This window comes from Hemibagrus wyckioides, linkage group LG13 (genome assembly GCF_019097595.1).
Source record: "Hemibagrus wyckioides isolate EC202008001 linkage group LG13, SWU_Hwy_1.0, whole genome shotgun sequence".
In the NCBI taxonomy this organism is placed as follows: Eukaryota; Metazoa; Chordata; class Actinopteri; order Siluriformes; family Bagridae; genus Hemibagrus; species Hemibagrus wyckioides.
In genome coordinates, this window is record NC_080722.1 from 19500000 (window position 1) to 19526909 (window position 26910).

Genomic DNA, 26910 nt, shown 5'->3' on the forward strand with positions numbered 1-26910 from the left:
GAAATAAAAGCTCATGAGATGTCTCTTCTTCTTTAAGACCGCCATTACGGCTCTGTGCACTGCAGTGCAGCTTCAGCTCTTCTATGCTGCTGGTGGTGTGTTGTGTATTTGCCTGCATTACCGCCACCTACTGAGCTGGACATTTTGGGAATTGTACTACACTTCATTTAAAAAAAAAAAAAAAGAAAGAAAAAAGATATAATCCTTAAAAATAAAACACAACGATGTACAACTGCTGTGTTGATTTATTCTAATCTCAAATTTTGATCCCGTTTCTGTTCACAAAAACCTCAAAACCGTCCATCCAGCGCCCCCTACCAATGAGGAGCGCTCTCTTAAAGCACAGTCTATATACAAACATTTAAAAAGGGGGAAGAAGAAAACAAAATAATATAGTTTCATATTAATTTATGTCCTTGAACAAGAACTTGTTGGTTGTTTTGGGTGAAAGTGCTGGCTAAACTTTAAGTGATAGTATACTTGTTTCTCTTGCTCTCATCACACTACACTGTCTTGTCAGAAACTGTCCTTCAATAGTCTTATTTACTACGTCAGAAGTGACATATATATATCATAAATATATACATATTTTACCCCCACCTTGCACATTGTCTATCAGTCCATCTAGCGTATCTGTCTATTCTTGCACATATGACTAACTCAGTATTTTTTTTGGTACTATTTTATTGCGCTTTTTGTTCATTACTCTGTGTCCTCTTTGTTTTTCTCTCTCTACTGTATTTTAAATGTACCGACTTCATTTCCCTCAGGGGATTAATAACATTATTCTAATTCTATTGTAATATTAATCATCCTGTTCATTTATAAATTCATTTATTTTAATTCGAGTCCCATAATTCTCGTCGTGTCAGATATGAGGTTTGCTTAAAAGAAGGAAAGAAAGAAAGAAAGAAAGAAAGAAAGAAAAGAAAGAAAGAAAGAAAGAAAGAAAGAAAGAAAGAAAGAAAGAAAGAAAGAAAGAAAGAAAGAGGGAGGGAGGGAGAGAGGGAAAGAAAGAAAGAAAGAAAGAATTTTGTGTGTGCAACAAGGGAAGTTATGTTCAGGACGAAAGGACTACATTTCCCATTGCGGCAGCACTTCCGGGTGCGTGGCCACGCCCCTGCCCTCCGCCCTGCTGTCTGTGTGTGTGAGGTAGCCTGTAGGTAACAGAGCGCTCGCGCAGTCGGAAGTTTGTGTTGGAGATGGGCTGAAAGTCTGAGAGAAATCCACCAAGGCGAGGACGTGGAGTGGCTTTTCCCAGGATTTATAAACTCAGTAAGTCCTCTCTGGCGACTTTGTGCTTGTCCCTGTTGCTGAGTCACGCTGTGCTATTCGCTGAGTTTAGTTTGGGTTAGGTTAGTTTATCCAGAGACTCTAATCTTCTCTATCATATGAGAGCTAACGCTAAGCTCGCGCACATTTTTTTCGGCTCCTGGGTGTGCCCGGCTTGATACTTTTCCCTAAAACCTGGTTTAAAAAGACAAAAACGCGCTTTATCTGTTAACCACAGCCGGTTTAATCTAGTTTAGTGAAGGCAGGCGGGGAGTCTGATGCAGGTGTGTGTGTGTGTGTGTGTGTGTGTGTGTGTATACAGGTAAATAATATTAGCGCTAAGCTGTGTGAGCTTGTTCCCTAGCACTGCTGTGTGTTCATTAGATTTAAGAGAAACTTCACACTCTCTCAGGCTTTAAAACACTGAAATGGTCCTGCTGTATGTTGTGAAGATGCGCCTCATTTCCTTCGTGATGCTGTGTCCGCGTTATTCACGAGACATGTCAGCGACTGTGCCCCGCGATGACGTCATGTGTGTGTGTGTGTGTGTGTGTGTGTGGGTAGGGTCAGCGCAGTGGCATTGGAGTTTAACCGGGAGAAATGCTCGAGTCTTGGATGTTAGTCCTTATACAGAAATCCCAGAATGCAGTGCGGCTGTGTGACACGGAGTTACAAGGACATGAGGGTGGTGTTAGTGTAACAGATGGAGTGATGAAGGTGGAGTGATGAAGGTGGGGTTAGTGTAACAGATGGAGTGATGAAGCCGGTGTTAGTGTAACAGATGGAGTGATGAAGGTGGGGTTAGTGTAACAGATGGAGTGATGAAGGTGGGGTTAGTGTAACAGATGGAGTGATGAAGCCGGTGTTAGTGTAACAGATGGAGTGATGAAGGTGGGGTTAGTGTAACAGATGGAGTGATGAAGGTGGTGTTAGTGTAATAGATGGAGTGATGAAGGTGGGGTTAGTGTAACAGATGGAGTGATGAAGGTGGTGTTAGTGTAATAGATGGAGTGATGAAGGTGGGGTTAGTGTAACAGATGGAGTGATGAAGGTGGGGTTAGTGTAACAGATGGAGTGATGAAGGTGGTGTTAGTGTAACAGATGGAGTGATGAAGGTGGTGTTAGTGTAACAGATGGAGTGATGAAGCCGGTGTTAGTGTAACAGATGGAGTGATGAAGCCGGTGTTAGTGTAACAGATGGAGTGATGAAGCCGGTGTTAGTGTAACAGATGGAGTGATGAAGGTGGGGTTAGTGTAACAGATGGAGTGATGAAGGTGGTGTTAGTGTAACAGATGGAGTGATGAAGGTGGTGTTAGTGTAACAGATGGAGTGATGAAGCTGGTGTTAGTGTAACAGATGGAGTGATGAAGGTGGGGTTAGTGTAACAGATGGAGTGATGAAGGTGGTGTTAGTGTAATAGATGGAGTGATGAAGGTGGGGTTAGTGTAACAGATGGAGTGATGAAGGTGGGGTTAGTGTAACAGATGGAGTGATGAAGGTGGTGTTAGTGTAACAGATGGAGTGATGAAGGTGGTGTTAGTGTAACAGATGGAGTGATGAAGGTGGAGTGATGAAGGTGGGGTTAGTGTAACAGATGGAGTGATGAAGCTGGTGTTAGTGTAACAGATGGAGTGATGAAGGTGGTGTTAGTGTAACAGATGGAGTGATGAAGCTGGTGTTAGTGTAACAGATGGAGTGATGAAGCTGGTGTTAGTGTAACAGGTGGAGTGATGAAGGTGGGGTTAGTGTAACAGATGGAGTGATGAAGCTGGTGTTAGTGTAACAGGTGGAGTGATGAAGGTGGTGTTAGTGTAACAGATGGAGTGATGAAGGTGGCGTTAGTGTAACAGATGGAGTGATGAAGCTGGTGTTAGTGTAACAGGTGGAGTGATGAAGGTGGTGTTAGTGTAACAGATGGAGTGATGAGGGTGGTGTTAGTGTAACAGATGGAGTGATGAAGCCGGTGTTAGTGTAACAGATGGAGTGATGAAGCCGGTGTTAGTGTAACAGATGGAGTGATGAAGCTGGTGTTAGTGTAACAGGTGGAGTGATGAAGCTGGTGTTAGTGTAACAGATGGAGTGATGAAGCCGGTGTTAGTGTAACAGATGGAGTGATGAAGCCGGTGTTAGTGTAACAGATGGAGTGATGAAGCCGGCGTTAGTGTAACAGATGGAGTGATGAAGCCGGCGTTAGTGTAACAGATGGAGTGATGAAGGTGGCGTTAGTGTAACAGATGGAGTGATGAAGGTGGCGTTAGTGTAACAGATGGAGTGATGAAGGTGGCGTTAGTGTAACAGATGGAGTGATGAGGGTGGTGTTAGTGTAACAGGTGGAGTGATGAAGGTGGTGTTAGTGTACCAGATGGAGTGATGAAGGTGGGGTTAGTGTAACAGATGGAGTGATGAAGGTGGGGTTAGTGTAACAGATGGAGTGATGAAGCCGGTGTTAGTGTAACAGATGGAGTGATGAAGGTGGGGTTAGTGTAACAGATGGAGTGATGAAGGTGGTGTTAGTGTACCAGATGGAGTGATGAAGCTGGTGTTAGTGTAACAGGTGGAGTGATGAAGGTGGTGTTAGTGTAACAGATGGAGTGACGAAGGTGGGGTTAGTGTAACAGATGGAGTGATGAAGGTGGGGTTAGTGTAACAGATGGAGTGATGAAGGTGGTGTCAGTGTAACAGATGGAGTGATGAAGGTGGTGTCAGTGTAACAGATGGAGTGATGAAGGTGGTGTCAGTGTAACAGATGGAGTGATGAAGGTGGGGTTAGTGTAACAGATGGAGTGATGAAGGTGGTGTTAGTGTAACAGATGGAGTGATGAAGGTGGCGTTAGTGTAACAGATGGAGTGATGAAGGTGGGGTTAGTGTAACAGATGGAGTGATGGTGGCGTTAGTGTAACAGATGGAGTGATGAGGGTGGTGTTAGTGTAACAGGTGGAGTGATGAAGGTGGTGTTAGTGTACCAGATGGAGTGATGAAGGTGGGGTTAGTGTAACAGATGGAGTGATGAAGGTGGGGTTAGTGTAACAGATGGAGTGATGAAGGTGGGGTTAGTGTAACAGATGGAGTGATGAAGGTGGGGTTAGTGTAACAGATGGAGTGATGGTGGTGTTAGTGTAACAGATGGAGTGATGGTGGTGTTAGTGTAACAGATGGAGTGATGAAGGTGGTGTTAGTGTAACAGATGGAGTGATGAAGGTGGGGTTAGTGTAACAGATGGAGTGATGAAGGTGGGGTTAGTGTAACAGATGGAGTGATGAAGGTGGTGTTAGTGTAACAGATGGAGTGATGAAGGTGGGGTTAGTGTAACAGATGGAGTGATGAAGGTGGGGTTAGTGTAACAGATGGAGTGATGAAGGTGGGGTTAGTGTAACAGATGGAGTGATGAAGGTGGGGTTAGTGTAACAGATGGAGTGATGAAGGTGGGGTTAGTGTAACAGATGGAGTGATGAAGGTGGGGTTAGTGTAACAGATGGAGTGATGAAGGTGGGGTTAGTGTAACAGATGGAGTGATGAAGGTGGGGTTAGTGTAACAGATGGAGTGATGAAGGTGGGGTTAGTGTAACAGATGAGGGCTTGGAAGTTGATGGGTTTGAACAGAGTATACAGATGTGGAGGTGAGAGAGCTGGAAAGACTAAAGCACCGCTGCATCAGTTTATCAGGAGCATGACCTTCAGCACGGTGTTGTGAGTAACATGGGGGAAACTGAAACTGTAATTAACACCAGTACGTTAATTATAATCATTAATACACACATCACTCAGGATGTAACTTTCCTTTACTCGCCGTTAATCAGCCTACAGCAGGAAGTCGTGTAATACTTCCAGATGTGGTGGGTCAGGCCGCCGGGGCGTGAGGCGATTTCCCGGTCATGCAGCTGAACGTCCGCGTGTGTGATGGACATTAAGATCTGAGAAATGTGTTTAGCGAGATAAAGTCTCAGATTTCAGCCATGATAATGTGTTTAGGTGAAGTTCACTGTTTCTTCCTCACAGCTTCATCAGCGCTCTCTTCTTCCTGTTCTCCTGCCTCACTACACCACACTGCCAGAGCTGTTCATAGAGAGAGCGCCCTGACCAATCAGGTGTGAGAACTAAACAACACCCCCTGACCAATCAGGTGTGAGAACTAAACAACACCCCCTGACCAATCAGGTGTGAGAACTAAACAACACCCCCTGACCAATCAGGTGCGAGAACTAAACAACACCCCCTGATCAATCAGGTGTGAGAACTAAACAACACCCTCTGATCAATCAGGTGCGAGAACTAAACAACACCCCCTGACCAATCAGGTGCGAGAACTAAACAACACCCTCTGATCAATCAGGTGCGAGAACTAAACAACACCCCCTGACCAATCAGGTGTGAGAACTAAACAACACCCTCTGATCAATCAGGTGCGAGAACTAAACAACACCCCCTGACCAATCAGGTGCGAGAACTAAACAACACCCCCTGACCAATCAGGTGCGAGAACTAAACAACACCCCCTGACCAATCAGGTGCGAGAACTAAACAACACCCTCTGATCAATCAGGTGTGAGAACTTAACACACTTTGACCAATCAGGTGTGAGAACTTAACACCACCCTCTGACCAATTAGCTGTGAGATCTGACCAGTGTGGTGCTGTGAATTTGACTGAAATGTGTGTTTTTGTGTGAGAGGTGTTAATTGTAGTGACTCCTCATGCTGACTGTGAGGCTTTCAGTCATGAATCAGTGCAGAATAATAGTTAGTGACTGATGAATAAATAAATTGGAGTGCATTGCTGTTAATGTAAGGAAAATAAAACACTTGTGCTCCTCACCGCTCCTCTCTTCTCCTCACCGCTCCTCTCTTCTCCTCACCGCTCCTCTCTTCTCCTCACCGCTCCTCTCCTCTCTTCTCCTCACTGCTCCTCTCCTCTCTTTTCTTCACTGCTCCTCTCCTCTCTTCTCCTCACTGCTCCTCTCTTCTCCTCACTGCTTCTCACTGCTTCTCTCCTCTCCTCTCTTCTCCTCACTGCTCCTCTCTTCTCCTCACTGCTTCTCACTGCTTCTCTCCTCTCCTCTCTTCTCCTCACTGCTCCTCTCTTCTCCTCACTGCTTCTCTCCTCTCCTCTCTTCTCCTCACTGCTCCTCTTCTCTCCTCACTGCTCCTCTCCTCACTGCTCCTCTCCTCATTGCTCCTCTCCTCTCCCCACTGCTCCTCTCCTCACTCCTCCTCTCTTCTCCTCTCTTCTCCTCACTGCTCCTCTCTTCTCCTCACTGCTCCTCTTCTCTCCTCACTGCTCCTCTCCTCTCCTCACTGCTCCTCTCCTCATTGCTCCTCTCCTCTCCCCACTGCTCCTTTCCTCACTCCTCCTCTCTTTTCCTCACTGCTCCTCTCTTCTCCTCACTGCTCCTCTCTTCTCCTCACTGCTCCTCTCTTCTCCTCACTGCTCATCTCCTCTCCAAACTGCTCCTCTCTTCTCCTCACTGCTCCTCTCCTCTCCTAACTGCTCCTCTCTGCTCCTCAATGTTCCTCTCCTTTCCTCTCTGCTCCTCAATGTTCCTCTCTTTCCTCACTGCTCCTCTCCTCTCCTCACTGCTCCTCTCTTTTCTTCATTGCTCCTCTCCTCTCCCCACTGTTCCTCTCCAAACTGCTCCTCTCTTCTCCTCACTGCTCCTCTCCTCTCCTAACTGCTCCTCTCTTCTCCTCACTTCTCCTCACTGCTCCTCTCTGCTCCTCAATGTTCCTCTCCTTTCCTCTCTGCTCCTCAATGTTCCTCTCCTTTCCTCACTGCTCCTCTCCTCTCCTCACTGCTCCTCTCTTTTCTTCATTGCTCCTCTCCTCACTCCTCCTCTCTTCTCCTCTCTTCTCCTCACTGCTCCTCTCTTCTCCTCACTGCTCATCTCCTCTCCAAACTGCTCCTCTCTTCTCCTCACTGCTCCTCTCCTCTCCTAACTGCTCCTCTCTGCTCCTCAATGTTCCTCTCCTTTCCTCTCTGCTCCTCAATGTTCCTCTCTTTCCTCACTGCTCCTCTCCTCTCCTCACTGCTCCTCTCTTTTCTTCATTGCTCTGCTCTTCTCCTCACTGCTTCTCTTCACACTGTTCCTCTCTTCTCCTCACTGCTCCTCTCCTCACTGCTCTTCTCTTCTCCTCTCTTCTTCTCACTTCTCCTCTTTGCTCCTCTCTCACATCTGCTTGTATCATCTGCAGTCCACAGAACGCTTCTTCACCCATCTTTCACCTTTTAAGGAAAGTGAACGAATGCAGGTGACGTGAATGAGATGTGAGCATGGAGCGTTGATGGGCTGATGGTGTGGAGATAAGACGTGCGGTGGAAGGAGTACAGACATGCGTCTATACGTCTGTGACTCACACAGCAAATCAACAACACTGCTGTTAACACAGAGAGCTACGCTGAACTTAACATCACCTCTCTCATCAACAGGAAGGAGAGAAACATTTTAGCTGGCTAGATCTCCATGCTGCTGCTTGCTAGGTCCTGCAGCTCGCTAGCTGCATAGTTAGGTATCTAAGTGTATTATCCTGTAATCTGTAGCATTTAGCTGCTAAATATTTCAAACATGAAGGGTCGAATTTCAGCAGGCTTTCATTTGATTGGCTCTCAAAATAGAACTGGTTAAAATGCTGTCGTTTAATTGGTCGACAGTCTTCAGTGGTTAAATGTGTTATCATGATTATTATTATTATTATTATTATTATTATTATTATTCATAAAGCTGGATATTTAATATTAAGACAGAGTGAAGTCAAGTGTGATAGTGAAATAAGTCCCACTCGAGTACTGTAACGAGAGAACTCACAGTTCGGTACTTTCCAGCCCTGATTGAGTTGTGTGAGCAGAGCGAGAGCGTGAACTCGTCACACCCGTGTCTGTGTCTTTCTCTCTTTCACACACACACACACACACATACTGTAAACTCAGTCCACCTGTGCTCGACTGCTAAACCCACGCTACACTCTCACTTCCTTCTGCGCACACACACACACACACAGAGTGAACTTTACCATGGACTTAAAAAGTTAAAAATCTACACAGGGTTCAGGCGAGTTTATCCAGAGACTATACAATGTATATATAAAGCCCACTCTACCATATACACTATATTGCCAAAAGTTTTGGGACGCCCCTCCAAATCATTGAATTCAGGGGTTGGGCTTGGCCCCTTAGTTCCAGTGAAAGGAACTCTTGATGCTTCATCATACCAAGACATTTTGGACAATTCCATGAACCCATCTTTGTGGGAACAGTTTGGTGATGACCCCTTCCTGTTCCAACATGACTGCACACCAGTGCACAAAGCAAGGTCCATAAAGACATGGATGATTGAGTTTGGTGTGGAGGAACTTGACCGGCCTGCACAGAGTCCTGATGTCAACCTGATAGAACACCTTTGGGATGAATTAGAGCGGAGACTGAGAGCCAGACCTTCTCGTCCAACATCAGTGCCTGACCTCACAAATGCGCTTCTAGAGAAATGGTCAAACATTCTCATAAACCTCTTCCTAAACCTTGTGAAAAGCCTTCCCAGAAGTTAAAACTGTTATAGCTGTTTGGAATGGCTTGTAGGTTGAGGTCAGGACTCTGTGCAGGTCAGTCAAGTTCCTCCACACCAAACTCACTCATCCATGTGTTTATGGACCTTGCTTTGTGCACTGGTGTGCAGTCATGTTTTGAACAGGAAGGGGTCATCACCAAACTGTTCCCACAAAGTTGGGTGTCCTAAAACTTTTGGCAATATAGTGTATATATAGGTATGTATATGTGTATATATATAAATGTATAATAAAGTATACATACACCCAGTATTTTAAGACTCTTAACTCACTTTGATGCTGTTGTTTTTCAACTAGTAATTCTGCCCGATGATGTTTTTTCCCCCTACTTGCAATTGAACTTGTTTAATCACATCTGATTATTTATCACCAAGCGCCGGTTACATCCTCAGACAGTAAATTGATCATTTCCTCCATGTCAGGTTTGAGAGTGTGTGTAGTCAGGAGCTGCTTACTGGCAGAGACAGTCACCACATGCTGATCTTTCTCCTTCTTCTCTCTGGTGTAACACACTGTTTATTGTACATATTATAATAAAATCTTGAATCTTTTAGAGTGATGACCTGCTCCAGTGTTAGTCTGCAGAGCTCAGTCGGAAAATGTGTGAAGGTTTGAACCTCCGGTCATATGATCTAGAATATATTACGATGTAATACAACATGATATGATGAGAGTAAATGTCACCTGTCCTGGTGTTGGTGTAACATCGTGCAGAGATGAGAAAATCATGGCATCACTCAAGCTGAGGAGGAAATCATAAAGACTCAAGTTGAATATTTGGACATAAATTGAGCTTATATGATGATGATAAGAAGAAGTATATAGTTGGCTTGTAAGAGGTCCAGCAAGTTGATTTCTGTATAACAGACTTCTCATTAGAAGGAGATGGCAAAGGTTTAGTGTTCTTCTAACCCGAAAATGGCAGGACATGAATTGTGAATGGAGCGTTGTGGAGGGTGGGTGTGTGTGCGTGTGTGTACTGTATAAATGGGAGGGTAGCTCTGCTCCCACATCTGTGGTTCTGGTTCCTGGTATTGTAATGGAGAGTGAGTGTAAAAGCAGTGTGTGTTCCTGATGTGAGGAGGCTGTTGTGTTCTCCAGACACAGAGACTCATAGAGAGAGAGAGAGAGAGAGAGAGAGAGAGAGAGAACTTGCTGATGCTGAAATGTCACGAATTATCTGTACGTTCCTTGTTCTTAATTGTGTGTGTATATGTGTGTGTGGTCAGTGTGATGCTCAGACCCAGCTATGCCTTACGTGGATCGGCAGAACCGTATCTGTGGCTTCCTGGACATCGAGGAAAATGAGAACAGCGGCAAGTTCCTGCGCCGCTACTTCATCCTGGACACACTGGAGGGTAGTCTGGTGTGGTACATGGACAACCCACAGGTATACACACACACACACGGCTGGTCAGTGTCACCCACCCACACACACACAGCTCTGTCCCAGTTTTAGAACCGTCACTATCCTCTGTCAGTTCCACCTTTAGCAGCTTCACCCAGACCCGCTGTTTTCTGCAGAACGTCTCTGAGCTCCTCCGAGAGCATCACATCACATCACACAGCACACACACACACTGGTCAGTGAGTAGGAAAGACCAGGAGAACTTTTCGGAGCATGTGGAAAAGCTGTACTGATGATATTGTATTAGATCAGAGTCCAGCGGGTCTGTGGTCCAAACAACAGGAAGTCCACCTTTTAGTGCACTTCCTCTACAGAGCGGGGGCGGAGTCATCCCGTCTGTAGACCAGTCACTACGTATCCACGTTTGTTTCCTGGATTTCTTTTTTTTTTTTTTAAAAAAAGGGAAGGATAAAAAAAGAGCAAAGTAGAAGAATGGAAATTAGGAAATGCATCAGGAAGGAAGGAATAAGGGAAGAAAGGAAGTACATAGGGATGGAAGTAACAAGGGAAGTAAAGGAAGGATGAGTGGAAGTACCAAAGTATTAAAGGAAGAAAGGATTAGTTCAGACTGCTGGTGTTCATGTTTTCTGCTAGAAAAGTTTGTGTGTGTGTGTGTGTATGTTTTAACAGAGGAAGTGGGAAAGTGTACTGTGTTAATTATCAGACAGTAACGCACATTAAAGCGGCGGTCTGTAACTCATCACGCCCACATTCTCTTCATTTCCACATCACAGCGTTTTCTTTTTTCTCGTTATGGAGATTTTGAGTTCCCTCTGTACATAATTCTGTCATTTATTGATTGTCAACCATTAGGCTGAACCCCTGCCCCATTAGCGCCTGTGCTGAGTGCGTTAGTGTTACTCCACACTGCTGCGCTCTGATTGGTCAGAAGGTGTTGATTAATTCCCTCTAACAGCAGCTCTGACAGTAGCGCAGGTTTATATGAATGCGACTGTTCTGACCAGGGGTGGGAACAGCACACACTCCACACTTCACAATAATCCTAAGCAATTTATTCTGTCTCTCCACAGAACCTTCCAGAAGGAACTCAGTGTGTTGGCTCTATGAAGCTTACGTACATCTCTAAGGTGAACATCCTCTTCTCTTCTCTTCTCTTCTCTTCTCTTCTCTTCTCTTCTCTTCTCTTCTCTTCTCTTCTCTTCTCTTCTCTTCTCTTCTCTTCTCTTCTAGTGGATTTTTCTTCTCTTCTCTTCTATTTTCTTCTTCTCACCTCTCCTTACCTCTCTTCTTCTCACCTCTCCTTACCTCTCTTCTTCTCACCTCTCCTTACCTCTCTTCTTCTCACCTCTCCTTACCTCTCTTCTCTTCTCTTCTTTTCTCTCCTCTCCTCTCATCATCTCACCTCTCTAACAATATTTTCTTATTATATCTCTAACAATTTTCTTATTTATTTTTCAGGTTAGCGATGCAACCAAGCTTCGACCCAAGGCAGAGTTCTGCTTCGGTAAGACAGTATTTCTCTCTCTCTCTCTCTCTCTCTCTCTCTGTCTCTCTCTTTCTCTGTCTCTCTCTTTCTCTCTCTGTCTTTCTGTCTTTCTCTCTCTCACACACACACACACACACACTTTCTCTCAGACCCCTACAGCCTGACTCACTCTCACATGCTATTTCCAACTCCCATTTCCCGCTCTTTTGTGTGTGTGTGTGTATGTGTGTGTGTGTGAGCATGTCTGTCTCTCTTTCTGTCAAATTCAAATTATATATATATATATATATATATATATGTCGCTTTCTCTCTCTCTCTCTCTCTCTCTCTCTCTCTCTCTCCTTTATCCTATGAAATTATTTATTTGGTAGTCATTTATTAAGTGAGGTGGATGGTTCACCAGCCTGGCAGAGGACAACACACACACGAGGTTCATACCAAGGGTCAGTTCAGAGTTTAAAGCAGAAGAAACACAGACGCGGTGAGAACATGTTTAGATATCGTTTTGTAAAGTGAAATAAAAAGCCTAGTCTGTGGTGGATTTTTAAGCAGCCCCCTGACCTCGGTGTGCACAGGGACAGTCCTGAGGTTATCGTCTCTGTATCGTCTCTTCCCTGTGGCTTGCCGCAAGTTCTCCGGCGGGAATGTCCTGCTCTCAATGGCAGGAAGCAGTTACCTGACCTCACGCTGACCTTTTCCCTGGAGCTTGTGACTTCCACACAGGATGCTGAAGTTCAGATCTGAAATTCCTCTGAAATATTTTATTTAAAATATCATATTGTTTTGATTGCGTTCAGATGGAAGATATCAAAAGATCAAACGCAAGTAATGGCGGTTCAACGGAATGTACCATTCCTGCCTGTGGTCATGTCAATGGTGTGACCCAGTTCTTGAAGAGAGTGTGGGTGTGGGTGTGTGTGTGTGTGTGTGAGAGAGAGAGAGAGAGAGAGAGAGAACACGCACAGCCATTCATGTAGGCTGAGGTGACTCACGGTTGAAATTGATTCTCAGCCAAACAGCTTCCTGTTTCAAATTACCCAAGTGTTTAGTGCAGGATACGTCTTCATTTATTAATAGAATAAAGTGGCAGATTATAGCGGGCAGGAATGGACCAGTGGTAAATTTGTTAGCTGCCCACTGGGCACATAAAATCTCTTTTGGTGTTTCCAGGAAATTCACTCAAGGTATTGTAATATAATATAAGTTAAATGCATTCGAAAAGACTAACCAAAATGAACGAGTTTATTAACGAGGTCGCGTCGTAAAATTCTGCGGCAGACGTTTCGGCCGGGGATGTCTCGGACAGTGTGTGTAATGCGGCCAGTGGTGGGATTCAGAGCGAGTAGGATGTTGGCTCGAAACGCTCACACTCAGAAAACAGTCAGCGACCCTGAACACGTATCTGCTCGTCCCAGGCTGAATTAAAGCTTCACAAAGCCCAGGACTTCTCTCATATGGTGGTGTTTGTGCATGTACATTTTTGTCCTGTTCTGTAAGCTGTGTGTGTGTGTGTGTGTGTGTGTGTGTGAAGACTGTGAATCTGATTAACGTCATAGAAGAAGCACGGTTGTGTAACTCTAATTACCCCAACCTGCTCTGATTACACTTTTAGAATCTAATAACTAGTTCTTTTTCCGTCACACACATTCTTTCTCTCTTTTTCCCCTCCAGTTATCAACGCCGGAATGAGGAAGTTCTACCTGCAGGCCAATGACAAGCAGGACCTGGTGGAATGGGTCACCGTGCTCAACAACGCCACCAAAATCACGGTGAGTGATCTGCTTCAGCTCAGTGAGCGATTCGTATCGTCACGTGATCTGTATCAGCAAGGGATTTGTACTAATGAGTGAATCATAAGGGTTACTGGTTTGTACTGGTTGTGTAGTGTACCGAGTGTATCGGTGAGCGAAACGTATCAGTGAGTGAATCATATCAGCGAGCGAATCGAGTCAGTTTGCGTGATTGAATTGGATCAGTTTGTGAATTGTTTGCGTGAGTGAATTCTTAGTGAATGATGATTCAAATCAGTGAGTGAGTTGCATCAAATAATAAAGAAGCAGTCATGCATGAAGGTAAGTCATGTGATCCAGGAAACAGCATTACCTTCTTCATGCCTTGATTTGAGGCTTCAGCTGCTGTAGATTTCTCCACTTTTATTTATTTATCGTTTTACAATTTCAACTGTTTTTTGCTACTATAACCTAAGTCATATGTTGTTAAGTAATTAAAAAGCTGTCAGTGGCTGTGTTATAAAAGGAACGAAAAGGAAAATATTCATCTTCAGGATGGTGACAGTATCTCCAGTTCATAACACCACTCTGGCGTTGATTATTTTCCTCCACCAGCGTGACACACAGTGTTTTATTCCTTACTTAATAAAATACCATTTAAAGAATTCTTAATAAAAAGGTCAGTTGGTTCATACACCAATAATATATCATATTTAATTCCATATTTATTTTTAGAAAACCTAAAATATTAACTTTTTATGAATAAAATAATTCTACATTAATGGTTGAATGTATTTAGTATTTATTGCATTTTCTCATAGCTGCTATAAAACAAACACAAAAGAAAATTCTAATAATCAATAAATAAACAACAATTTTTATTTTTAAGAGAAATGATGAAAATACATTCTAGACATATATTATATAGTAATAATAATTAAAAAACAAAAGGTTGTAATGCATTTAAAAAAATAATCTTAATAATAATTAAAGATATTACGATTGCAATGCATTTTTTTTTAAATAATCATAATAATAATTAATAATAATTAAATATCTTAAGGTTGTAATGAATTTTTTAAAAAGTGTAAATAATAAATACATTCTTGAAAATATAATTTTGAAATTATTATAAAGAAATAAAATAAATATAGAAATCATACATATATGAATGAGACAGTGAGGACTAACTAAATTCACCAGACAATGAATAAATGCATGTTAATTAAATAGTTAAATAAACTACATCATTGATAAGAGAGTAAAAGTGGCACAGTGGAGTAAGAGTGAGGCTGAGGGTAAGAGTCAGGGGTAAAAGTAAGGCTAAGGGGTAGCGGGTGATGTCAGGAGCGTTAGGCGAGTTTCAGAGTGCAGTAGAAGTGGGTTAATGTGAGCGATGGTTTCATTACATCCCCGTAAAAGCTTATCATCGATCCTCTGTGCAGCTGTGTGTGATATCGATCAGCGCCTCGAACCTCCTGTTCTCTCCCCTGTTCTAGCAGCGTTCTGTCCCGTTAGACGTCTCTCTCTCTCTCTGTATGCGGACAGTACGTTTGCGGCGCTGTTACAGGAAAATAATCAGCCACAGTGTCATGAAGCCTGATGCAAACTGATTTATTTTTCCTTGCAATTTGGCAATTTGGCATTTTTCCTTGCAATTTGGCAACAAGAACCATTGTCTGTTTATTAAAGAACAAGACATAAGTTAGTTCCTCTTCTCACTTTCATATTATAGCAGCTATAAACAGCCCTTCCTTTACCGGCCTCTCTTTATTGATTCTTTATGGAAATTAGTAAGATGATACACAGCTTGAACTTGTGTGTGTGTGTGTGTGTGTGTTCTGCAACCACAACAGGGAAACTGCAACGTGATAAATTCTGACCGTTTACTATACAAGACTTCACCTAAAAGATTGTTTCTGATATTTCTACAGAAGAAAGACAGTTAGGGGATTTTATCTTTATTTTTGGTTTGTGTTTTTTTTATATATATATATATATATAGTAGAACATTAGTGTATTTCTTTATATATATTTATATATATATAATATTTATATATACAGTATATATATATAAATATATATAAAGAAATACACTAATGTTCTACTTATTACTGTGACAACCGGTGAAGGAAGATCAATATGAGTCATTCATTAACTGATGGCAAACAATACAAGAGGTATAAGAGAAATATTTCGTCAGGGGGCGTTTTTAAATCTGATCCTAACGTATGATAAGAAGACATTTTGCTGTATTCGTCTTCAGTGGTCAGAAACTTCCAGAACTGAGAGTGGGAATTTCTCTAGTTGCCCTCTAGCTTCCCCCCCTCCCAAGCCGGTCTGGGCAACAGATGTGTGTCTCCACACCCTCCACACACACACACACACACACCCACCCACACGTGTGTATATATATGTATGTATACATGTTTGTGTGTGTGTGTGTATGTACAGTTGTTCACCACAGGCAGGAAAAAGCCCATTGCCTTCTATACGAAAAGAAAACAACGCAGACGTTTTTCCTGCTCTGATTTCTCATTGCTCTTCATTTCCTCTTTTGAGTCACTGACTCCGTTTTTTTTCTCTCTCTCTCTCTTTCTCATTGTCTGTGCTTTCACACTGTAACCATTCTTCTGAATTTAGTCAGAGGAAAGAAAAGCCTACACACACACACACGCACAAATATGGCTACATGCGCACACGCACACATACAAATACAGCTACATGCACACACACACACACACAGAGGCTCTTGTAAACTTCCACTCTGTCCCTCAGGCTCCGGAGGAATGCAGGCCCATAAACACAGTTAGTAAAAGAGCCGCTCACAGGTCTATAATTCTCTGCTGCTTTTCCGGAGGGCGTCTTCTTGTTGTTAGAAACGTTAATGTTGACAGCTGAAATCTTTATGAAAGTAAAACTAGCAGCCCTTCAGGTTGATGCCATTGTCATTGTACCATTGATCAGGTAATGGTTCACATTCAGACAGTTTTGGAGATTTAAACACACCACCTGCTGGTCAGCATCAAAGAAGGGCTACAGTAGTTATATGTTAGAGCTGGTTAGTCATGTGCTAGGTCTTTTGCTTCTTGTGGACTCTAAGCCTGTGGGGTTGTTTTCAGGTCCCAAAGTCAGGAGATCCGAGCGGGCAGAACCAAGCGGAGGCGTGCGTGGAGGTCCTGGGTGCCATGAAGCAGGTCTCCTATAAGACCGAGATCATCGGAGGAGTTCCCATCATCACCACCACACAGGTCAGACATCACCATGAATGAGATCAGATCGAATTAACTCCACGCCCTTCCTACAGCAGAAGTGTGACTGACGTCATATAAAGAACCAGTGAAGAGTTAAAGTTTATTCTTTTTCCACAAAGCAGCCACTGTATTTGAATAATGGCCCTAAAATGCCCTTGGGACATGTCCGAGGCTGCGACTGCGATTGCGACTGTGTGTGCTGAATGCTGAAGCAGATAGCATGTGTACGGACAGATCTGTTATTCTGCTTGGATGGAACATGAATATTTAAATGCTTATTGTTTATACATGTTTATAGTTTCGTTCCACTTTCCATGTCTCAAAGGCACTTCCTAAAAACTGAGATGAAATGCTCCAAGGTATGTGTTGAAGAATCTCCAGATAAAATTTAATTTTGTATGTGGTTTGTTTTTTCTGTAGGAGAAGGGTGAAGGGCAAAACGGGGCAGAGAAAGGGGCACTGAGGAAGCCTCATGGCCAGGTGCCCTACTACCTGAGCCGAGCCAACCAGGATCAGTCGGTGGTGAAGGCTGGCTTCTGTGTTAAACAGGGAGCAGTGGTGAGTCAGAATAGCCTCCTCTGTTCACCATGGGCCAAGGCTTAACCCTAAAACCTACATCAGTGTTTGTGTTTCTCATGTCTTAAGCTGAAGATCAGAATAGAGTGTAACTGAGACACACAGCTGTTTTAGCCAGACTCTGCCCTCACATGCATAACTCTCACATGACTACTGAACAAATTCTTAGTTTTGTCTGAGTACTGATGAGTATCTGTGAGTTTAGCACTCAGGTTAATGAAGTCATGAGTTTCTTCTTCTCTGTATTTCTACAGATGAAAAACTGGAAAAGACGATACTTCATGCTGGACGACAACACCATCAGCTATTTTAAATCAGATCTGGTGAAAGAGCTTTTATCTCTCTCTCTCTCTCTCTCTCTCTCTCTCACTCCCTCCCCAGATCTGGACTAACACTTGTTACTGTATTACTGGAGCTAATCTGAAGCTGTCTGCATGCTGCCACCCGCGTGTGTGTGTGTGTGTGTGTGTGTGGTGGGGGGTGGCAGGGGTTAGTCAGCCTGCTGTTCCAGCATGTTAGAGTATGTGTTGTGAATTCCATTCCTCCTGTTGTATGTGTGTGTGTGTGTGTGTGTCCATGTCTGATTATGAGCTCAACACAAGCTCTGGCCTGTAAACAGCGGCCTGTAAAACACACACACACACACCGTATATAGTGGTATTCCAAATCTTTCAGTTTCTTCACATTTAATAAATGTTATAAACATGTTTTAAAGTGAGCTTTTTGCTGTTAATTTGCACACACTTATTATTGGTTTTGGATTTTGGATAAGTTTCAGTATTCCGAGCCTTGATTAAACCCAGTCAAGATTGAGCTCAGGTCCATTCTGTTTGCTGTGATTATCATGAGACATCCTTATAAGTTGACTGGAGTCCACCTGGGGCAAATTCATCTGCCTGGACATGATTTACGATGAACATGACACACACCTGTGTGCTTCAGATCCCACCATTCACCGATTCACTGATTGTGTTTGAGACATGGCTCTAGCTAAGGGAATAAAGGCTCATTGTGGAAGCACTAGGATTCAAGGCTATAAGGATTTGAGATATTAAACCTTTCCTTATATAACTTCCTGTTTCCTTTTTGTTCCTTTTTGTTTTGTGTTTTTTTTTTTGTTTTTTTTTAGGAGAGAGAGCCACTCCGGGTTATTCCCCTGAAGGAGGTTACTAAAGTCCAGGAGTGTAAGCAAAGGTCAGTGTGTGTGCGTGTGCACATGCATGTGTCCCTGTGTTTGTGTGTGTGTGTGTATAAAAGTATTTGTTTTGGGATGATGTAAGCTCTCTCTCTCTCTCTCTCTCTCTCTTTCTCTCTCTCATCAGTGATTTGCTGATGAGGGATAACCTCTTTGAGCTCGTCACTACCTCACGAACGTTCTATATTCAGGTGAGGACGTTTGTTTTGAGTTCTCAATGCACAATCACCATCTAAACCTTTTTTTAAACAACGAAATTCAGCTTAACATGATGCCGTTTCGCTTTCACTCTGTTTCTATTTCTCTCTCTCGCTTTCTCTTCCCCCCCTCTCTCCCTCTATCTTCCGTATTTCTTCCCCTTCCTCAGACGGACAGTCCAGAGGAGATGCACAACTGGATCAAGGCTATCTCCGGAGCGATCGTAGCCCAGCGAGGCCCCGGCCGCTCTGCTGCTTCAGTACGTACCTACAGCACTGCAGCCTAAGTCCGCTCACTTATAAACTCACAGCATCTTTGAGCGTCACACAGCAGCTAGAGATTTATAACATCATGATCCGAACTCGACGGATAAAAGTCACCTCAGGTTAACAGGTTAGCTCGTCTTATTTGCAAATAAATAAAATCTTTCAGTCGTAGCTGAGGATCGGCTCATTTTAGGTAGGAGCACAAAACAGCAGGCAGATATACAGATGTTGCTGTCTATGATTCACAGCAAGTATAAATCAGTCACTAAAGTCAAATATACATCACGCTGCTGCGTTCTGATTGGTCAGAAGGTGTTGCTTAATTCTCTAGAACAGCAGCTCTGACAGTAGTGCAGGGATTATATTAATGCACTCGTTTTGATTCGTTATGGTTGCTATAGTAACAGTAATCATTCTCAGAGACCTGTACAGTGGTACCCTGTCAAGACACACAAATGAATGTGCTTAAGCACAGAGACCTGAACTGTTTAATGAACCAGTTACTGAAGTGTCTCACATACAGCAACAAAACAGTGATGGAGTAGTTCACAAGCAGCCGGAGCTAAACATTAAAGGGCATCTCGTGTGTGTGTGTGTGTGTGTGTGTGTGTGTGTGTAATGTCCGTATTTCTCTCTTCCACAGTGTGATCTATGTTTCGAATGTTGATTGGTGGGAAATACACAATGTGGTGTCATGAACATTGAGCAGACTTTATAAAGACATTATAAATTCTATAGAGAGTTTATAGATGAATATATGAATATGTAGATGATTCCGGTATCAGTCCAAACCCACACACATTTACTCCTAAAGACGCTCAGACACCGCATGATACCGTGTGGCATTATCCTAGTGTATCTATTTTGTGATTAATGAAAGGAAATACAGAGTCTGACTAAGACCCAGACATCTTGTAGGTAAACCTCAGCAGCTGATTGCTAGCAGCAGACGCTGAATAGATGAAGAGGGGAAACGCTAAGCTCCAGTTTCTCAGGCTAGCTAACGAGCATCATTTACAATCAACCATTTTATCTACCGCTTTTTAAAGATTTTTCCATTTTTGATTATCGAGTCAGTTTCTCACTTCTATACTGATGAGTAGCAAAAAAAACATACTTGATGCATCCTTGGAATAAACCAATTAAACTTTTAAAAACAACAACCTTATATTTGAATAATTGATGCTGTAGCCATCTCTCTCTCTCTCTCTCTCTCTCCCCCCCTCTCTCCTTTTCCTTCTGTCTTCCTCTCCCAATCTATCTCTCCCCCCTTTCTCTCTCTCTCTCTCTCTCTCTCTCTCTCTCTCTCTCTCTCTCTCTCTCTTTCTCTCTCTCTCTCTCTCTCTCTCTCTCTCCCTCTCTCCCAATATCTCTTCCTCTGTGTCTCTCTCCTTCTCCCTTTCTCTGCTTTTCCCACTCTCTCTCTCTCTCTCTCTCTCTCTCTAATTTTCCCTCTTTTTCCTTCTCCCAATCTCTCTCTCTCCCTCTCTCTCTTTTGCTCTCTCTCTCTGTTTTTTTCCTCTTTTTCCTTCTCCCAATCTCTCTCTCCCCCCTTTTCCCTCTGTCTCCCTCTCACAATCTCTCTCTCTCTCTCTCTCTCTCTCTCTCTCTCACTCGTTCTCCCTTTTCTCCTAATCAAGCTGTGCGCTATGTTGTTGCAGATGCGTCAGGCCAGAAGGTTCTCAAACCCTTGTATTCAGAGGTATACGTCCCGCAGTGGCGAACGCAGCACGTATGTGTTGAGATCGCAGCCCATCTTCCCCCTGGCCTTCCCTTCCTCTGTTTGTTTGCATCCCAGCTCAGAGTGTAACGCAGTAGTATCTTTCCATAGATTTATTAGAATTGATTCGTTTTGTTTTCCGCTTCCCTGCTTTTTTAACCCACAGAATACATCGAAAGCAAACAAACCGACTAAAATCAGCTCTCATGTCATGCCTGAACGACTTCTGATCCACAACGCCACGTCCCGTGCCGCGCCGCCAGCATGGCGCTCTTTTATACTGCCACTCTCATTCATCCATCTATCCATCAACCCATCGATCTCATTTCTTCACCCACATTTCTTCAGCACAGCTCCTGTTGCGAGAAAAAAAATCATTCACTCCCAAGAGGTTGAAGGTGGATTTGGATTTTGGAAGAAACAGTTTGTTTACACTGCATTCATGTGTTTTTTTTGTTTAGAATTTTTTGTAGAAGAGACGTTCGGGGCTTAGTAATAAGTCGTAAATGTTTATCTTTTGATTTAGTTTTTCATCTTTTGATTAAGGAATATTACATTTTGGGTAGTTAATCAAGTAAAAATATAATTATTATATATATATTTTTAATATATTATTATTATTATTGTTGTCGTTTATTATATGAAATATATATTTTTTTGGGGGGGGGGGATAAACTAATTTCCTTTATATATATATATATATATATATATATATATATATATATATATATATATATATATATATATATATATATATATATATATATATAGCTCCAAGCCATCATTAAGGAATCCAAGCACTTACTCCCAAGCTTGATGTACCACATTTGAAGGCAAGAGAGAGTAACACAGCCTCAGAGGACACGTTTGGTACTTGGCCTCCAAATACAACGCTGTTCTTCCTTGTTCTCCCCATTTTCAATTTAAAACGAAAAACACATGAACGCAATGTACACAGACACAGGTTTTACTGGACTTCGTAACTCAACATCCGCAGCTGTCCAGTACATACGAAGAGGTCTTTATTACTTTTAGTGCATTACACATTCTAGCTAGATATTATGCACTATGAATGATCATAATGTGTTCTAAGTGGTGTGTTTTAACACATTATAACACTAATAGCAAAGAAATTTTAGTCTGAATAGTGTATTCATCGTTTTTTGTTGGTAACTGCCTGTGTATATTTTCTAAAGTTATTTTATTATATTTTCCAAAACTTTAAATAAACTAGTAGCCTAATTTAAACCAGCGTGACCCTGACCAGGCAATGACTAAGGATGAGTGAGAGAAGATGCTGCATGTATCACGCAGCATCACTGAGTTTCCTTGTGTTATATACACTACTTATAACATTATTATCTATTTATTATATTATATGCACTACTTATAACACGCATTATACAACTTTGACTATTGTTTAAAGCTTACTAGTAGTTTTACACATATACACTAATCAGCTGTAACATTAAAGCCACTGACTGGTGAAGTAAGTATTATTGATTATCTCCATGCAGTGGCATCTGTCAAGGAATGGGGTAAAAGGTGAACAGTCAGGTCTCAAAGGAAAACGGGCAAGTGTAAGAATCTGACGGACTTTGACAAGGACCCGATTGTGATGTCTGGACGACTGGATCAGAGCATCTCCACAACAGCAACAGTCTTGTGGGGTGTTCCTGATATGCAGGGGTCAAAAGTGCTCCAAGGAAGGACAAGAAGGTGAGCACAGGCAGACTGTGGTGCTCTGGGTCATGAAACCTTGGATCCTGGATTCATGTGGATGTTACTCTGACGTGTACCACGCACCTCAACACTGTTACAGACCGAGTACACCTCTTCATGGCAGTGGTGTTCCCTAATGGCAGAGGACTCCTCTAGTGCAGACATTGTTCAGGAATGGTTTCAGGAACATGACAGAGGTTTCCAGGTGTTGACTTGGCCTCCCAGTTTGCTGGGAGACGATCGAGCGTCTGTGGGATGTGCTGGACCAACAAGTCTGATCCATGGAGGCTCCACCTCACAGCTTACAGAACTTAAAGGATCTGCTGCTAACATCTTGGTGTTAGACACCACAGCACACCTTCAGAGGTCTTGTGGAGTCCAGGCCTCGACACCTCAGAGCTGTTTTGGCAACACTTAAAGTGGACCTTTACGTTTTAATGTTATGGCTGATTGGTGTATATTTGTTTTTTGTGTATTGTGTAATTGTGAATTGGACTTATCTTTTAAGTGGGGTCTGTTTTAATAGAAATAACACACATTTGACAAATGTAAACAATGTGTGCTCACTTAGTCACCTTGGTATGCACCCTATGGTACGAGTGTAGTGATTTCCACGCACTTCTAGGTGTGTGTTAGTGATCCTTCTCTGCCTGTAGCCAGGATGTGCACAGACATGTCTAATACCACAACCAGACATTTTAATTCGATCATGCTGATTCCCCAGAACTCAGATTTCTGCAGACGTGAGAGTCTGCCTGGTAGATTCAGGTGTGAGCTCTCACTATCTTAACCTGAATCATGCCGCCGTTTCTGTTATGTCAAGTTTTTAGGAGTGTATAAAAATGAATTGTTCCATGGAAATCTGCATGTTAGATGAGCATCAATGTCAAGCAGCATTCTGCCAAGCAAATGAGCGCCCGAGTGTCGAATTATCATCTTCATCTCTCTCCATGTGATCCTCAGCTTTTCATTATTCATCCCAAGCAAGCGTTTCTGCTCACACTGCATAATGAATGTGATTTTAGATTTCACAACATATTTACATATGATTCAGAATGTTCTTCATCCAGTTCCAGCCATGCTAATCCTTTCACGTCCACCATAACCCTTAAAAACCCTCTTTTTCCTTTAGCTGCATGTGTGCTATACCCTCATTGCTCACTCCCACTACATGTCTGAAAGGCTGATTTTAGCTAAATGTCTCATCTTTTACCTGTGATTTCTGGTGGTAATCTTTCTTAGAGTAAAATTCCAGGCTGGTAGTTTTAGGGCTGCAGCTCACTGTTTTTCATGCTGCTACCAAACTTGGTGCTTATTATTCTAAGTTTTGCTTCACATCTCTGTTGCAGTAGTTAAAGCTTCCAATGCTGCTGAAGCTGCCATTCTCAAAGCTTCCACAATCACAGAAACTGCCACTACCAAACCTTCAGCTAGCACTGCTTCTGAATCTTCCATTCCTAAATTTTCAAGGGCTACTAAATCTACCACTCCCCAAGCTTTAACTACCACTGGACTATCCTCTTCTCAGGCTACACTCTACCACTTCCAGTGAAACTGCCACTCCCTAAGCTTCTACTGCCACTAGCACTGTAGTTGCCGCTCTCAACAATTCTACTGCTTCTACCACTGAAGCTGCCACTCACTAAGCTTCTACTGCTACTACCACTGTAGCTGCCACCCCTAAAGCTTGAACTAGCTCTGAAGCTGCCACTCTTAAAGCTTCACCTTAAGCTTCTGCTGCCACTACCATTGAGGCTGCCACTCCCAAAGCTTCTGCTGCTGTTTCCACTGATGCTAGCCTCTACTACCATGCCTGAGCCCACTGTAGAAATGGTACCATGTGTTTTCTCACTGATTGAATTATTTTTTTGTGTGTGTGTGAATTTATTCTCTTTCTGCTGTCACCCACCTACAGGAGCGCCGGGAATCCCCCTCCATCTTTTACTGCAGTGAACAAGGCCCCCCAGTCCCTCGCTCACCCATCTCCACCGAACTCCACTTCCCAGAATGCCAATTCCCCACGGGCCATCAGCATGGCGTGGGACGAGCCGGATCTCAGCGGCCTCCTGCGGGGCAACCCACGCACCCGACTGTCACTTCAGGAGTCTCCCCGGCTGTTTTTCAAGTAAGCAGCAGCGACCCGGTCTCGCCCTGGGAGCGGAGGAACAGTGCAGAGATTTGCCCTCCTGCTGTTATTGACTCTGACGATCTGCATATTACACAGGTGTAAAGACCTGTGGTGGTCCAAACAGTAACGAAAATAAACACAGACACACACCCACACTGACACGAGACACAGCACAGACTGACCAGTATTGCTGAAATGACCACTGGTTCGGACGTGCAGTACAAAACAAAGCAATCGAGAAGTGCTATAGACCAGAGAGAGGACCTAGCACATCACAGTGGATTACGGGATTCTTGGATTAGTTCTCCTTTCCATGAGCCTCCACTTGAAGGTTGTGGCTAACCACCAGTCTGCTAGTGATTGAAATGAGAGTTGGGAACTTCTTGGTTTTCCTTTTAAGCACAAACTCCTTATCCAGTCCAAATGAATCCGTTTCAGGACTGGACTGTATCAGATTTACTACCCAGATTTATCTTTTTTTTCTCTCTCTCTCTCCTCTTCACCTTCTTTTCCATGGGGTACAGTTTGGTTTGTCGCGATGTTTTATCGTTCCTAAATCAGTGTATCGAAGTTCTTTCTGCTGAACTGAATGGAGCACTATTTTCTGCTTTGCTTCAGTTATTTTATTCGTGTTGTGTGTTTTGTTTTGTTTTTTTAATTAATTTTTTAGAAAGTTCTGTGTGGGCTTTTCATTTTTTGGGCAAACCAAAGCTTAAACAAGATAATACCACTACCTATAAGATAGAATTATTTTGGAGAAGACATAATCGTTATTATATTTGAAGATCTATATATATATATGTATATATATATATACACACACACACACACACTGACCGTAACTATAGAGTTTATTTTAGAGCAGAACTTTGTCAGAAAGTCAAAAGGTAAACACATATTTGTTGTCAGGTTGACCAGAAAACATCAGGTCTGTCGGATACACATCTGCGTCCAGTACACACACACACACACAGCCACGTGGTTACCTTGGTAACACACTCCTACACTTGTTTTAAGGGTGCTGGGAAACGTCGTTGTTTCTTCACTGTAAAGAATCACAGTGCTGGTGAGAGATACTTCTGAAAGGAATCTCAGACCTTCCGATTTTCAGAGCAGCACATTTTAACGTCGGAATACGCTACTAGGATTCATCACTCGAATATACACCAGGCTTCTTTTTATTTCTTTAACTGAAAACATGAGCTAAATATGGAATGATTGACGTGTTTTGAACGCTCCGATAGTAACAGACCTCTTGGTAGCTCCGCCCCCCCCATCCCTTATCCCACCTCGAGTAATAACGTTTCGGCCCGTCTCTCACCGTGACTCGATTTTCCCGCTTGAACGATGTAAAGTTCGTTAATGTGAAATGTTTGACTTAATTTTATACATGTCTAATGTTAACTAATATTTGTTTTGGGGCAGAGGGGAAGCACCTGCTGATCCCCAAACAATCCAGTTATCCTGGTGGTTAAAGGTCAGGGGGTCAGAAGGTCTGGAATGTTGGAGAGCCAACTGTAAGAAGCCTTTTTTCCTTATGTTTGACAATGACATCATGCTGAACACGGTGCTCTTGACGTTCCGAAATGATGGACTACTTACCCTGAAAATATGCTAATGATGAACGCAAGCTGTCATATACTGCTTAGCATATTGTGAATGAAACCACACTAACAGCACACTAACGTTAGTCATTGTTTTGATGCCGTATTCGCTGTTGTTGTTGTTGTTGTTGTTGTTGTTGTTTTTTTTAATAACCTCTCTGACTTGCCCAATACCAACCGTTCTGACTTACTTTCATTGTCCTGTGAGGATTATTCTTGTAAAAAAAAAAAAAAAAAAATTTGTTACCCGATGTTGTACGGTGGAAACGTGACTCCTGGGACGGCGCTTCTATCGCTCTACGTCAGGGTCATGTGTCAACTCGTTCACTCGTAAACCGCGTTGCACAAGCCATCTGAAGTGCCTGCGTACCTTTCCTTATGACAACAAGCTCATTCTGATTTCACCACTTGTGTACCTGACATATTTGTAAATCGTGTGCATTTATTTATTATGTGAAAGAGTTTGAAGATTAAAACTGACCAATTTTAAGTGCTGCAAGTTTTGTGTTTTGTCTGCCTTGAGGTTCCCGCCACTCATAAAGCTTCTACTGCCAGTGGTTAAACATGTTTCAGAGAGTCTAGCTCAAATGCTAGAATTTCATCCTCAGGACAAGAAACTTAACAGCAGCTTCAGTAAATTTGAATCATTTTAAACTCTGAAGTCTGTGTGGTTTTGCTTGGTCTCTTGCGCCCTTTTGGTTTCCTGTGCCTGTGTTTAGTGTCTTTGGGATTAAAGTATGACTCCAGTCCTCGTGGGTATTTCAGTGTCAGAGTGTGTGTGTGTGATGTGCACGAGCTGCCCTCTGCTGGTTACTGATCCTATTTACACCCACACACA

The 26910-nt window shown here is 42.9% G+C and overlaps 1 protein-coding gene across 4 annotated transcripts; it reads left to right on the forward strand.

Moving 5' to 3' along the window:
* The first annotated feature begins 1117 nt into the window (after nt 1-1117).
* plekha1b (pleckstrin homology domain containing, family A (phosphoinositide binding specific) member 1b) lies at nt 1118-26562 on the forward strand. 4 transcript variants are annotated; one of them, XM_058406380.1, is made up of 13 exons: nt 1118-1275; nt 10054-10214; nt 11264-11320; nt 11652-11697; nt 13351-13448; nt 16532-16660; nt 17084-17221; nt 17494-17562; nt 18369-18433; nt 18562-18625; nt 18802-18891; nt 20560-20630; nt 24256-26562. In XM_058406380.1, exons 2-13 carry the CDS (start codon nt 10074-10076, stop codon nt 24467-24469), a joined length of 1182 nt encoding a protein of 393 aa, XP_058262363.1. In that variant the 5' UTR covers nt 1118-1275; nt 10054-10073; the 3' UTR covers nt 24470-26562. The 4 variants fall into 4 exon arrangements, with proteins under 4 accessions (XP_058262363.1, XP_058262364.1, XP_058262365.1 ...); XM_058406381.1 differs by having other exon boundaries at nt 20560-20600; XM_058406382.1 differs by having other exon boundaries at nt 20560-20704; nt 24256-24384.
* Nucleotides 26563-26910: the final 348 nt, after the last annotated feature.

Coding starts and splice junctions, on each gene's coding strand:
- plekha1b (XM_058406379.1), top strand. CDS start 10,074: ATGCCTTACGTGGATCGGCAGAACCGTATCTGTGGCTTCCTGGACATC. Junction 11,321..11,651: donor AGCTTACGTACATCTCTAAG/GTGAACATCCTC, acceptor TTTATTTTTCAG/GTTAGCGATGCAACCAAGCT. Junction 13,449..16,531: donor ACAACGCCACCAAAATCACG/GTGAGTGATCTG, acceptor GGTTGTTTTCAG/GTCCCAAAGTCAGGAGATCC.